Source organism: Hemitrygon akajei, chromosome 2 (assembly GCF_048418815.1).
Source record: "Hemitrygon akajei chromosome 2, sHemAka1.3, whole genome shotgun sequence".
NCBI classification, from domain to species: Eukaryota; Metazoa; Chordata; class Chondrichthyes; order Myliobatiformes; family Dasyatidae; genus Hemitrygon; species Hemitrygon akajei.
In genome coordinates, this window is record NC_133125.1 from 70125478 (window position 1) to 70141209 (window position 15732).

The 15732-nt window shown below is 39.8% G+C and overlaps 1 protein-coding gene across 1 annotated transcript in view; it reads left to right on the forward strand.

The window, feature by feature from the left end:
- Positions 1–13579, forward strand: part of saraf (store-operated calcium entry-associated regulatory factor) — a 36216-nt gene extending 22637 nt beyond the window's left edge. Inside the window, exons 4-6 of the mRNA XM_073024628.1 lie at positions 2778–2916; positions 5949–6064; positions 12781–13579. Of these exons, the coding sequence (XP_072880729.1) occupies positions 2778–2916; positions 5949–6064; positions 12781–12806 (281 nt within the window). The 3' untranslated portion in view covers positions 12807–13579. The remainder of the gene's footprint in view (positions 1–2777; positions 2917–5948; positions 6065–12780) is intronic.
- The last annotated feature ends 2153 nt before the right edge of the window (positions 13580–15732 follow it).

A 15732-nucleotide genomic window follows, 5' to 3' on the forward strand; every position in this document is an offset into this window, starting at 1 on the left:
AAAATCGCCTTCCCTTTTTCAACATTAGACGTCTTTTTAATATTCTATATTCATCTTCATCAGGGACCCCTGAATGTGTTATCTCTCTTGATGCCGAAAAGGCGTTTGATTGGGTGGAGTGGCACTATTTATTTGTGGTTTTAAAAAAATTTGATTTTGGATATAATTTTATTAAGTGGATTAAGTTACTATATTCTCATCCAATTGCATCAGTTTTGACTAATTCCCAGCAATCCCAACCGTTTGATCTTAAACGTGGCACTCGACAGGGATGCCCTTTAAGCCCTCTGTTATTTGATCTGGCTATCGAGCCATTGGCAATTGCGTTTCGCAGTTGTACTGAACTGACTGGGATCTGGAGGGGCGGTTTTGAGCACAAAGTCTCTCTATATGCCGATGATTTGTTACTTTTTATATCAAACCCGACCACCTTACCTTTGTTGTTTTCACTTCCCAATAAATTTAGTCAGCTATCCGGATACAAACTTAATCTACATAAGAGTGAACTTTTTCCGATAAATAAGGAAGCACAAGAATTAGAATTTCACAATCTCCCTTTTAACGTAGTAAACAATTGTTTTACTTATCTTGGTATTATCGTAAAAAGGAACTATAATCGACTGTTCGATGAGAATTTCAATAATCTTTTAAATTTTACAAAACAGAGATTAGCACAGTGGTCACCTCTGTCCATGTCTTTAATTGGGCGAATTAATGTAATTAAAATGTATATTCTCCCTAAATTTTTATACTTAATTCGATCTTTACCTATATTTATTCCTAAAGTTTTTTTTGATTCTTTAGATTCTATTATCTTGTCATACCTATGGAAGAGTAAACAGCCCAGACTCAATAAAGCTCATCTCCAAAAGCCTAAAAGAGAAGGCGGCTTGGCGTTGCCTAATTTTCGTTCATATTATTGGGCAGCCAATGTTCGTAATATTATCTTTTGGTCCTACTTTTATAATCAGTCTGTTTGTCCAACATGGGTGGCAATGGAATTAAACGCTTATAAGAAATTATCTATTCCAGCTTTACTTGGATTTATTCTTCCTTGCCAATTGCCAAAATCTATTATTAATCCTGTAATCAGGCATACTCTGAGAATATGGGCTCAATTTAGAAAATACCATGGTCTTTATATTTTTTCCCTCTCTAGTCCTATTCTATACAATCATTTATTTCAACCGTCTATGCAGGATTCCAAATTCCAAGACCGGTGTAGGAGATGTATCAGGCGTTTTGAAGATCTTTATATTGACAACCAGTTTGCGTCTTTTGAACAGTTGTCTATAAAGTTTAATTTACTGAGTACTCATTTTTTTTTAGATATTTTCAAATTTGACATTTTATTAGCCCTTTAATACCACATTTTCCTGAACAACCTGATAAAAATGTTGTAGACTTGTTTCTTCAATTGAACCCCTTGGGCAAAGGTGTAATTTCTACTATTCGTGTTAAATTTATGACTCTCAGATGACCCCCTTGTGATAAAATTAAAACTGCTTGGGAGCATGACTTAGGTTTTTCTTTGTCCGACAAAGTTTGGGATTCAATTCTTAAATCTGTCAATTCAATCTCTTTATGTGCTCGTCATTGTCTCCTGCAGTTTAAAGTCGTCCACAGGGCTCATATGTCCAAAACCAAATTGGCGAAGTTCTATCCTGATATTAGTCCCTGGTGTGACAAATGCAAAGGAGGTGAGGCCTTCCTTTTCCATTTGTATTGGGCCTGTCCTACTTTGGAAAAATTTTGGAAAGATGTTTTTTTAACTTTATCTTCTATATTAAATTGTCATTTGGAACCTGATCCTTTGATCACTCTTTTTGGTGTTCTTCGAGACCCTGACAAGCATTTGACCCCGGCTAAACAACGCACATTGTCTTTTGCCTCTCTTCTAGCCAGACGAGCAGTACTTCTTAAATGCAGAGTATGTAGTTCCCCCTACCCATGCTCAATGGCTTAGGGATATTATGTCTTATTTAGACCTCGAAAAGATTCACTACTCACTTTCTAATTTGGACATAAAGTTCCATAGGGTGTGGGGATCTTTTCTCGAATATTTTCATAACTCTCACCTAGATTGACAGGTGTTTGTTCTTTTTTCCCTTGATAATCGGACCCTACATTTCCAGCTTTTTTTTGACTTTTGTTTTTTTCTGATCAGGTAGCAGGCTGCCACCCCCTTTATTACAATATGTAGTTCTGGGGTAATAAAAGTGTATCTCATATAATGGTTGGCTTGGAGTTGGATAGGTGCTTTTCTTTCTTTTTCTCTTTTTTTTCCTTTTTTACTATGGGTGACTTGCTCATTTGTTAAGACATGTATTATTGTTATTTTTATTTATATGGCAATGATCCTTCTATATATATTATTGATTTTCTTAGCTGTAGTTTGTAGAAAATTATAAATAAAATATTTTTAAAAAGAGTTCTGGGAAGTGCAATTTGCACTTGGAGGAAAGCTCAGAGGTTGATAATTTTATTGTTTGTGATGTGGTAGATATGATGTAATGAACTTTATAAATTTTTATGATTCAATTCTGCCTTTGTCTACATCGTTTGAAAGTTGTATTTATTTTATTATTTTAAGTTTGCCAACCTGAAATCTGTATTTTTAAGATGATTTGCTGAGGTTTAGTTTAAATTTACAATGGAAATTGTGGTCACTAATTGCTAGACATTTCTTAACTTTTCACTTAAGCTTTATTATAGACTTGGAGCATATCCAATGTTGTTTCACTGTTTTTAATTCTCTTGTCTTTATCTATTTTCAGGGTGCACAACAGACGATGGCTTTTATAGCAAGGCCAATCAGGGCTCTGGTGGGTATCAAGCAGACTGTAGCTCAGGACCAGGATTTTGGACTGGAGTGGGTGCTGGTGGATTACTTGGGTACTTGTTTGGTAACAGAAGGTATGTCTGTAGATCTAATGTAGCAGATTAGCACAGTTGTTAAAATAGCATTCTGTAATGTGGTAATTTTACTTTTGTCGTAGATTTTAAGTATTATTTAGAATATGGATTCTACTTAATATAAAGATACTGTTGTGAAGATGGACTCTATTGGCACTCTAGATGGTATCTGGTGTATGTAATGGCAGCATACAGAGTGCACAGATCTTAATCGGTTTATAACTGGGAATACCACGGGTACATGAAAGTATAACAAGTTTTGAATGTTTTCATTCTCTGTTCACAGTGTTAGTGGACCTAATATAGTCCTGTTGCCAAACAATAGTTTGTATCTTCCCTCTTTCTGGGCACGTCTCTATCCTCTGCTTATATTATCTGTAGATGGTTCATTTAGTCTCTTCAATCTCAACATGATTTATTAAATCATTAGGTAACTTAGATGAGCAAAACTGGCTTCTCATACATTCCATTCTATACTTTCAGATGCACACAGCCCTCTTAAATCCTAAAAGCTGAGCAAGAAGTGTATGCACGTCTCTCATTAGTATGCATGTCTCTCATTCCTGGTGAGGAAGATAAAGAATGGTAGGGTGAAGGAACCAAGGGTGACAAGTGAAGTGGAAAATCTAGTCAGATGGAAGAAGGCAGTATACGTGAGGTTTAGGAAGCAAGGATCAGATGAGTCTATTGAGGAATATAGACCAGTAAGAAAGGAGCTTAAGGGGCTGAGGAGAGCAAGAAGCAGGCATGAGAAGGCCTTGGCGAGTAGGGTAAAGGAAAACCCCAAGGCATTCAATTATGCGAAGAACAAAAGGCTGACAGGAGTGAAGATAGAGCCGATTTGAGATAAAGGTGGGAAGATGTGCCTGGAAGCTGTGGAAGTGAGCGAGGTCCTTAATGAATACTTCATTTAGGTATTCACCAATGAGAGGGAACTTGATGACAGTGAGGACAATATGAGTGAGGTTGATGTTCTGCAGCACGTTGATATTAACGGAGAGGAGGTGTTGGAGTTGTTAAAATACATTAGACGGATAAGTCCCCGGGCCTGACGGAATATTCCCCAGGCTGCTCCACGAGGCGAGGGAAGAGATTGCTGAGCCTCTGGCTGGGATCTTTATGCCCTCATTGTTCATGGAAATGGTTCCGGAGGATTGGAGGGAGGCGAATGTTGTCCCCTTGTTCAAAAAAGGTAGTAGGGGTAATCCGGGTAATTATAGACCAGTGAGCCTTACGTCTGTGGTGGGAAAGCTGTTGGAAAAGATTCTTAGAGATAGTATCTATGGGCATTTAGAGAGTCATGGTCTGCTCAGGGACAGTCAGCATGACTTTGTGAAGGGCAGATCGTGTCTAACAAGCCTGATAGAGTTCTTTGAGGAGGTGACCAGGCATATAAATGAGGGTAGTGCAGTGGATGTGATCTACCTGGATTTTAGTAAGGCATTTGACAAGCCACCACACAGTAGGCTTAATCAGAAAGTCAGAAGGCATGGGATCCAGTGATGTTTGGCCAGGTGGATTCAGAATTGGCTTGCCTGCAGAAGGCAGAGAGTCGTGGTGGAGGGAGTACATTCAGATTGGAGGGTTGTGACTAGTGGTGTCCCACAAGGATCTGTTCTGGGACCTCTACTTTTTGTGATTTTTATTAACGACCTGGATGCGGGGGTAGAAGGGTTGGTTGACAAGTTTGCAGACGATACAAAGGTTGGTGGTGGTGTGGATAGTGTAGAGGATTGTCAAAGATTGCAGAGAGACATTGATAAGATGCAGAAGTGGGCTGAGAAGTGGCTGATGGAGTTCAACCCAGAGAAGTGTGAGGTGGTACACTTTGGAAGGATGAACTCCAAGGCAGAGTACAAAGTAAATGGCAGGATACTTGGGAGTGTGGAGGAGCAGATAGATCTGGGGGTACATGTCCACAGATCCCTGAAGTTGCCTCACAGGTAGATAGGGTAGTTAAGAAAGTTTATGGAGCGTTAGCTTTCATAAGTTGATGGATAGAGTTTAAGAGTCGTGGGGTAATGATGCAGCTCTATAAAACTCTGGTTAAGCCACACTTGGAGTACTGTGTCCAGTTCTGGTCACCTCACTATAGGAAGGATGTGGAAGCATTGGAAAGGGTACAGAGGAGATTTACCAGGATGCTGCCTGGTTTAGAGAGTATGGATTACGATCAGAGATTAAGGGAGCTAGGGCTTTACTCTTTGGAGAGAAGGAGGATGAGAGGAGACATGATAGAGGTGTACAAGATATTAAGAGGAATAGACAGAGTGGACAGCCAGCGCCTCTTCCCCAGGACACCACTGCTGAATACAAGAGGACGTGGCTTTAAGGGGAGGAAAGTTCAAGGGGATATTAGAGGAAGGTTTTTTACTCAGAGAGTGGTTGGTGCATGGAATGCACTGCCTGAGTCAGTGGTGGAAGCAGATGCACTGGTGAAATTTAAGAGACGACTAGATAGGTATATGGAGGAATTTAAGGTGGAAGATTATATGGGAGGCAGGGTTTAAGGGTCAGCACAACATAGTGGGCTGAAGGGCCTGTACTGTGTTGTATTGTTCTATGTTCATTAGAAGTACACCACTAGGCATATTGGGCATTTTGCCCACTCTGTAGTTGGTATTAGGAGTTTTTCCTAAATATGCTGAAGAATTTTGAACAGAATTTTACATAGATTTTTCTCACAATGATGTATGTTTGGATATACTAATTAGGACCCTCATTTATAAACTTGCCAGTCCATCTACATTTTGTTTCAAGCATTTCTCCTGGATGTCTTGGCTGATGGCTGTTAATTTGGTGAACTTTTGTACTTATTTTACTCCTGGAAAATGAGTGCAACACTTACCAGTTTCTATCGTGCAAATTTCCTTTAGTCCAAGGAAAGCTCGTGACTTTAATTAGAGTAAAGAGGATTACAAATGTTTTCTCCACATTCCGAACATAAAGTTCCAATGTTTGTGCCAAATTTGAATTATAACTATTGTGTTTATGGTAAGCAATGATTACCTTGATCATTTTCCACCCCCCAGATCTCAGCCGAGCAGTTCATTTTACGAATACCAGAGGGGAAGTCCTGCATTTTACTCACAGCAAAGGCAAGAGAATAACTGGAAACCTGAAAACACAGGAAGCAGAACTGTGTCAGGTATGTACCTGTCACACATAAGGAAGAAGTATAAAAGTTTGCAGTTTTCCTCACTGTCGTTTTGCTGCTTTATAATTTTTTTTTCTACTGTGACCAAAATGATCCCTTACCAAAACCCCATTTATTACTTTATCCATCTGTAAAACTATAAACTCCGAGACATAGGAGCAGAATTAGGGCATTTGGTCCATCAGGCCTGCTCTGCCTTTCGATCATAGCTGATTTGTTATCCCTCTCAACCCACTCTCTTGACTTCTTCCTGTAACTTTTGATCCCCTCACTAATAAAGAACCTATTGACCTCCGCATTAAATAGACCCTGTGACTTGGCCTCCACAGCAGTTTGACAGTGAACTCCACAGATTCATCGCCCCCTGGCTTAAAAAAAAATCCTCCTCTACTCTGTTTTAATGGGCCATCCTTCTATTCTGAGTCTGTGTCCTCTGGTCCTTGACTCTCCCACTCTAAGAAGTATCCTCTCCACATTCACTCTATCTAGGTCTTTCAGTACTTGATAGGTTTCCGTGAGATCCCCCATTCTTTTAAGCTCCCAACAAGTGCAGTCCCTGAACCATCAAACACTCCTCATTTATTAACCTTTCCATTCCTGGGATAATTCTCATGAACCTTTTCTGGACCTTCATCAATGCCAGCACATCCTTCCTTGGATAAGAGGCCAAATCTGCTCACAATACTCCAAATGTTGTCTGACCAATGCATTATAAAGTCTCAGCATTATATTCTTGCTTTTATATTCCATCCTCTTGAAATGAATGTCAACATTGCACTTACCGTCCTTACTACTGACTCAACCTGCAAATTAATCCTTAGGGAATCCTGTATTAGGAATTCCCAAATTCCTTTGTACCTCAGATTCTGAATATGCTTCTCATTTAGAAAATAGTTTATACTTTTATTCCTTATACTGAGGTGCATGACCATACACTTCCTTACACTCTATTCAATTGGCCACTACTTTGCCAGTTTTCCTAACTTATCCAAGTCCTCCTGCAGTTTCCCTCCTTCCTCAACACTTCTTGCTTCTCTACATACCTTTGTAGTGCTGGTAAACTTGGCCATTAATTTTATCTTCAGATCATTTACACATAATTTGAAAATAACTGCTCCCAACACTGACCCCTATAGAACATCCTTAGTCAACGGCATTTTTTCTCTTAATTGCTTTTTAGTTTCTCCTGTTGGAATTTAAAAGCTTACCAATTCTCCAGCTTCCCACAATTTTTTTGCAATATTGTATGGCCTTTCTTTTGCTTTTATATTGTTTTTGACTTCCCTTGCCAGAGTACCTCATCCTCCCTTTAGAATGATTCTTCTTTGGGATGAACTGATCCTGCACCTTCTGGATTACTCCTAAAAACTCCATTCATTGCTGCACTGCCACCATCTCTGCTAGTGTCCCCTTCCAATCAACATTGGCCAGCTTCTCTCTCATGCCTCTGTTGTTTTTCTTTACTCCACTATAATATCAGTACATCTCATTTTAGCTTATGCCTCCTAAGAGTACCTTTACCTTAAACTTGCTAATTATTAAAAAAAAATCTGTATTTTTTTTCCTAGTGAGCTCCTCTATAAGCAGCTCTAAAAAGCCATCTCATAAGCATTCCACAAATTCTTTCTCTTGGTGTACACTCCCAGTTGATTTTCCAATACTGCATATTGAAATCCCCGATGACAAGCGTAACATTTCCTTTTTTACTTGCCCTTTGTCACCTCATTATAGGAAGGATATGGAAGCTATGGAGAGGGTGCAGAGGAGATTTACCAGAATGTTGCCTGGATTGGAGAACAGGTCATATGAAGCAAGGTTAGCAGAGCTGGGATTTTTCTCTTTGGAGCGTAGAAGAATGAGGGGGGTCCTGATAGAGGTCTACAAGATTATGAGAGGCATAGATAGGGTGGATAGTCAGTACCTGTTTCCCAGGGCACCAATAACAAACACCAGAGGGCATATGTACAAAATTAAGGGAAGGAAGTTTAAGGGAGACATCAGGGGTAAGTTTTTTTTACACAAAGGGTTGTGAGTGCCTAGAATGACTTGCCAGGGATGGTGGTGGAGGCTAAAACATTAGGGATATTTAAGAGCCTCTTGGACAGGCACATGGATGAAAGAAAAATGGAGGGTTATGGGGTAGTGTAGGTTTAGTACTTTTTTTAAGGATTATATGGGTCAGCACAACATGGAGGGCTGAAGGGCCTGTACTGTGCTGTAGTGTTCTATGGTCCTATGGTTGTAATTTGTGCTCCACATCAGTTATAACTTACATTGGGGCTCTTTCTACCCTTGCAGTTTTTAACTCTGTCCACAAGGATTTTACATATTCTGATCCTATGTCACCTCTTATAGGGATTTGACTTTTTTTTTTACCAACAGAGCTGCTGACTCAGTGATGCCCTCAGTGTCACACTTGCCAATTTCTAACCACGCTACAAGATCATCTACCTGTTTTCTTATGCTGCATGCATTCAAATATAAAACCCTCAGTCTTGCATTCATGACCCTTTTCAATTTTGTCTCCATGTTAACTGAAGTTAAATTATCCTTTTCTCAGCTTTGTCTATTATTCTGCAGACTTCTGGAACCTCTCCTATACTTTCCTTCCTTTTTACTTTATTCTTACTTTTCCAAGCTGTGCCCCCCCCCTCCCCACATCCTCACTGTTTAGTGTAAAGCACAATCCAGAGCCCTAATTGTGAGAGTTGTCATGACCCTGGTTCCCATCTTCCTCCTTCTATAACACTGGTGTCCATGTCTCGAATTCTAAAGCACCTCTCTCACACCAATCTTTAAACCATGCTTTTAGCTCTCTGATCTTGTTAAGCCTGTATCAGTTTGCATGCGTCTGAGGTAACAATTTTGGTTCAGTAATTTAATTTATCCATTACTGCTCAAATTCCCTCAGCAGAACTTCTTTCCTCCTCCTTATGTCATTGGTATTCATATGGACAATGACAGCTTGATCTTCCTCCTCACACTCCAAATTCCTCTGCAGGTCAGATGAGAATCCTCAAACACGGATACCAAGCAGACCACACAGCTGTTTGCACTCTCAATCCTTGCAACAGAAAATTCTCTCTATTTTCCTGACAATACTATCTCCAATTACAACTCCATTTCTCTCCTCTTCCTCCTCTTGAGTAGCTTCCTGAACCACAGTATTTACTGTAGCTTACTGTAGCTACTGTAGCTCACAGTAGCTTACTGATACAGTATTTTTGAAATGTATTCATTAATATCCAAATAGCAGATCTCCTAATCTGGGTTTATAGCAAGATATTACAAAACCACCATATAATTTGTTAAATCATTAGCTGAATTTCTTGCACATTGTATTTTGACTGTCAACAGGAAAGACATTGCTTTTCTTAATAGCATAGTGTTATTTTATTTGTAACTGATACATAAGTGTTTTTAATTCCTCATTTAAAGGGCAGTATGGGCAGTACTGTGCCTCCTCATTGTACTGAGATGTAAACTGAAGTTTCTAGAGTGTGTTCTGACTTTTAGATGAGTGTTATCACTGAACCACAGTTGTTACCATACTTCCTCTACATTGCATTGGATAATACATTTAAGACCATAAAATATAGGAGCAGAATTAGTGCATTTGGCCTATTGAATTTTCTCCGCCATTTCATCATGGCTGATCCAGTTATCTTCTCAGCCCCAGTGTCCTGCCTTCTCCCCATATCCCTTCATGCCCTGACCAATCAAGAATCTATCAACCTCTGCCTTAAATATACATAAAGACTTGGCTTCTGCAGCTGCCTTTGGCAAAGAATTCCACAGATTCACCACTCTCTGGCTAAAGAAATTCCTCCTCAACTCTGATCTAAAAGGATGCCTGTCTATTCTGACACTGTATCCTCTGGCCTTAGACTCTCCCACCATAGGAAACATCCTCTCCACATCCATATTATCTAGGCCTTTCAGCATTCAATACGTTTCAATGAGGTCTTCTGAATTCTAGTGAATACAGGCCCAGAGCCATCAAATGCTCTTCATAATACAAGCCATTCAATCCTGGAATCATTCAATCTTGGAATCATAATAGTGGCATATAAAATGACGAGAAGCATAGATTGGGAATAAATGGTCGGAATATCTTTCCATGGTGGGGTATCAAAAATAAGGTGGCATAAGTTTAAGGTGAGAGGCGTGAGTTACAAAGGGGATCAGATGAGAAAGTTTTTTTTTACACAGAGAGGAGATGATAACTGAAACATACTGACAGAGAAACTGATACAAGCAAAGATATATTACTGCACCTAAGAGGCATCTGGACAAGATCTTGAATAGGATTGCAAAGAAGAATATTGATCTAATAGAGGCATATTGGATTAATTAGGTGGTCAGTGGAGTCAGCCTGAGTGTGGTGGGTTAAAGACAAGCCATTTAATCCTGGAATAATTTTCATAAACCTGCTTTGAATCCTCTCCAGTTTCAGCATACCCGTTCTAAGATAAGGGGCCCAAGCCTGCTCACAATAGTCCAAGTGAGGCCTCACCAGTGATTTATAAAGTTTCAGCATTACCTCCTTGCTTTTACATTCTGGTGCTCTTGAAATGAATGCTAACTGCATTTGCCTTCCGCACCACAGACTCAACCTGCAAGTTAACCTCTAGGTAATACTGCACAAGAACTCCCAAGTCACTTTGCTCCTCAGTTTTTTGTATTTTCTCTGCATTTAGAAAATAATCCACAACTTCATTTCTTCTTCCAAAGTGCATGACCATACACTTCCTGACGCTGTATTCCATCTGCCATTTCTTTGCCCTTTCTCCTAATCTACTCTCTACTTTTTCAAAACTACTTGCCAACCTACCTTCATATTGTCTGCAAACTTTGCGACAAAACCATCAATTCCATCATCCAAATCATTGACATATAACTTAAAAAGAATCGGTCCCAGCACCTACCTGTGTGGTCAGCCAACCAGAAGAAGCTCCTTTTATTCCCCACTCTTTGCCTCCTGCTAATCAGCCATTTCTTTATCCATACCAAAATCTTTCCTGTAATACTAGGGGCTCATAGCTTGTTAAGCAGCCCTGTGTGGTGCCTTGTCAAAGGCCTCCTGAAAATCCAAGTACACAACATCAACCAATTCTCCTTTGTCTATCCTACTTCTTGTTTCTTCAAAGAATTCCACCAAATCTGTCAGGCAAGATTTTCCCTTGATGGAACCATGATGACCATGGCCTATTTTATCATGTGCCTCCAAGTACCCTGAGATCTCATCTTTAATAATCGACTCCAGCATCTTCCAACTTCACAGGTCGGACTAGCTGGTCTGGAGTTTCCATTCTTCTGTCTCTCTCCCTTTTTAAAGAGTGGAGTGACATTTGTAATTTTCCAGTACCATTCCACGATCTAGTGATTCTTGAAAGTGATTACCAATGCCTCCACGATCACTTCAGCCACTCTTTCAGATTCATGGGATGTACCTCATCTGGTCCAGGTGACTTCTCTGCCTTCAGAAGTTTGTTTCCCAAGAACCTTCTCTCTAGCAATGGTAACTTCACGTACTTCTTGATCCCTGTCGCCTGGAACTTCCACCATATTACCAGTGAAGACTGATGCAAAATACTTATTCAGTTCGTCTGCTATTTCTTTGCCCCTATTACTACCTCTTGAGCATCATTTTCCAGTGGTCCAATATTACTCTCGCCTCTCTTTTACTTGTTATGTATCTGAAGAAACTTTTGGTATCTTTAATATTACTGGCAAGCTTATTTTTGTATTCACTCTTTACCTTAATTACTTTTTAATTTGCCTTTAGCTGTTTTTTTTAAATCTTCCCAATCCTCTAGCTTCCCATTAATTTTTGCTCTATTATACGCTGTCCCTTAGCTTTTATGTTGCCTTTGATTTATCTTGTTAGCCATGGTTGTGTCACCTTACCTTTTAGAATACCACTTCCTCTTTGGGATGTATATCTCCTGCGCCTTCCAAATTGCTTCAGGAAATTCCAGCCATTGCTGCTCTGCTGTCATCCCTGCTAGTGTTCTTTTCCGATCGATTCTGGCTAACACCTCTCATGCCACTGCAATCCCCTTTACTCCACTATAATTCTGATACATCTGACCTCAGCTTGTCCTTCTCAAATTCTAGGGTGAATTCAATCATATTATTTTCACTTCCCCTTCAGAGTTCTTTTACCTGAAGCTTTCTAATCAATTCTGGTTCATTGAACAACACCCAGTCTGGAATAGCTGATTCCATTGTGGGCTTGACCAAGAGCTGCTTTCAAAAACCATGTCATAAGCATTCTAGAAATTCCCCCTCCTGGAATCCAGCACCAACCTGATTTCCCCAATCTGCCTGCATGTTGAAAGCCCTTTCCTGGAAGAGAGCCCAAAAATCTTATGCTATTCCTCTTATGCCAACTCCTTAGCCACGTATTGAATTATGCAATCTTCCTACTTAAGTATGTAAATTTGTTGCAGGCCAAAATTAAAATTACCAGAGGAAGTAATGAATGGAAACTTCTTGGATTCTGTCAAGAAACAATGCAATCAAATATCTAGTCTTCACATCAGTTTGAGATGTTTTATTCTTTCTCAAAAATGTAATTTTTCTGTAGTAGTGAGTAGGGTGTGATGTGTTTGGGTGTCCCATGTGTCTAAATGTAATTGCATAAAAATATCCATAATTGTACTTGGCAAATTGAAAAAATTAAGCATGCCTTTTTTTTTCAGGCTTTGGTGGAACAAAAAGAAGATAAGGAAATTAAGTTCAAGAGCTCGGCAACATTTATTGGTTTAAAGCTTGCTGCTTCAGTCTGGCAGTGTATTATGAGGATGTGGAAGAAAGATATTGCATTGCTCAGTAATTTTAGACGTGTAATTGACTGGTGCAAACTTGCTATTGTATTCAATTTAGTGTGTTTTGAATCTGCAACATAATTAGGGCGTATTGAAAAATGTGATACATGCTCATATATGCCTGAGCATTTCAGCCAAGAATACGGTTTGTTTTTCTATCATAAACTGAAAGGAAGTATAATTTGACAATGTTGAGTATACTGCCAGTGAGGTACAGTTTGAATATTCTGGGAAATGGAAGTTGGTAGGTTAGAACAAATCTTACCTTCTAACAATTGTTCTGGTAAATTTTCAATCTAATATCTTGGCTATCAGTTTCATTAGCAATTCTCATAATTAGTTGGTTGATTAACTAAATATTATTTGGGGCAAGAGGACAAATAACTATGAATCAATATTCAGCAGCAGGACCTGCTCAATATTTAATTTTATTTATTAGAAAATGTATTATATCTCATTTTGTGCAGACCCTCGTGATTTTCTCCAGTCACTGCTTCCTGTCCCCACTCCTTTCTCTCTTTGAGTATAAAATTCCGTTTATACTGCTGGAATGCTTCTAATTCTTCTGTGTTTTTATGCATGGATTGTCTTCAGTTGGTTTCACTGTTCATAAATATCATGGGTATTGGGGAGGAGATGAGGTGGCTCAGTAATTAAATTTTGTTCTAGTTAATTTATGCATGTAAGAGTCTGTCTTTGCTAATGGGATCTAAGGTAAAATTCATGAAACAAATTGCTAAATTATGAGTGAATGTGGCTACAATAACTTCAAGATCAAACAAAAAACGGCAGGTTCTGGAAATATTAAATGCCGGAAATAGCAGGTCAGGCAGCATCTGTGGAAATGGAAATAGAGTTAGCCTATTGGGAAAGTGAGAAAGCAGGTTAGGTTTAAATTTAATAAAGGCTGGGAGAGGGATGGGAAAGACAAGAGGTCAGTGTTGCCAAAATGTTCCTGTAGGTCAGAGCTGTATATGAATCCTGAAACTAAAAGAAGAATGAAGAATGGCAGCAGAGCCGAACCGATCGGGTAGTATCAGTTTAAAAACAGACAAAAAGCAAGTTGTGTGAAGCTAGTTCTTCAATCATTCTGGTGGTCATATGATACAATATTTTAACATTAGTAAATGAATGTCAACATTAATCCTCATACATTGGTAGATCCAGAAACAGACAGACAGACATACTTTATTGATCCCAAGGGAAATTGGGTTTCGTTACAGTTGCACCAACCACGAATAGAGTAGAAATATAGCAAACTAAAACCAAAAATAATTAAATGATAATAAGTAAATTATGCCAAGTGGAAATAAGTCCAGGACCAGCCTATTGGCTCAGAGTGTCTGACACTCCGACGGAGGAGTTGTGAAGTTTGATGGCCACAGGCAGGAATGACTTCTGTGATGCTCGGTGTTGCATCTCGGTGGAATGAGTCTCTGGCTGAATGTACTCCTGTGCCTAACCAGTACATTATGGAGTGGATGGGAGGCATTATCCAAGATGGCATGCAACTTGGACAGCATCATCTTTTCAGATACCACCGTCAGAGAGTCCAGTTCCACCCCCACAACATCACTGGCCTTGCAAAAGAGTTTGTTGATTCTGTTGGTGTCTGCTACCCTCAGCCTGCTGCCCCAGCACACAACAGCAAACATGATAGCACTGGCCACCACAGACTCGTAGAAGATCCTCAGCATCGTCCGGCAGATGTTAAAATATCTCAGTCTCCTCAGGAAATAGGGGCGGCTCTGACCCTTCTTGTAGACAGCCTCAGTGTTCTTTGACTAGTCCAGTTTATTGTCCATTCGTATCCCCAGGTATTTGTAATCCTCCACCATGTCCACACTGACCCCTTGGATGGAAACGGGTCACTGGTGCCTTGGCCCTCCTCAGGTCCACCACCAGCTTTTTAGTCTTTTTCACATTAAGCTGCAGATGATTCTGCTCACACCATGTGACAAAGTTGCCCACCGTAGCCCTGTGCTCAGCCTCATCTCCCTTGCTGATGCATCCAACTATGGCAGAGTCATCAGAAAAATTCTGAAGATGGCAAGACTTTGCAGTAGTTGAAGTCCGATGTGTAGATGGTGAAGAGGAAGGGGGACAGGACAAGTTCCCTGTGGAGCCCCAGTGCTGCTGACCACTCTGTCTGACACACAGTGTTGCAAGTGCACATACTGTGGTCTGCCAGTCAGGTAATGAATAATCCATGACACCAGGGGAGCATCCACCTGCATCACTGTCAGCTTCTCACCCAGCAAAGCAGGGTGGATGGTGTTGAACGCACTGGAGAATTCAAAAAACATGACCCTCACAATGCTCGCCGGCTTGTCCAGGTGGGTGTAGACACGGTTTAGCAGTTAAACGATAAACAGCTAGAAGAAAACACCTTGTAAGAAGGTTTGGGAAGTATGTTAACATCCTCATCTTCCCAGCTTTTCCCAATTGAATGTTCTGCACAGTATGACATTACTTTTGCTCTGATGATTACTGCACAGAGACATAAAATTAGTTGTGACCAAGACATTAGTGCTGCTCAGTTTGTCAATAAAATGTTCAGCCATGTCCAGGCAGAAGAAAAAAAATTGTTTTGCCATCTAGAAGACACTGGTACATCTTTTAAAAGTTGCACTGATAATAAGTTATTTATACTCATCACTTGCCAAAAGGAAGCTTCAAATTTCTGCTGGAAAATTGCACAAAAATTCCCTGGATTTGCTTGCATAAACTGAATTGAAGAGTTAGTAATCCCAGCAGGAAGGTTGCTGCTGTTTTACAGCTCGTTATAAGGTTTACTGAGCATAGAGCATTGCTGTCAAGATTTTG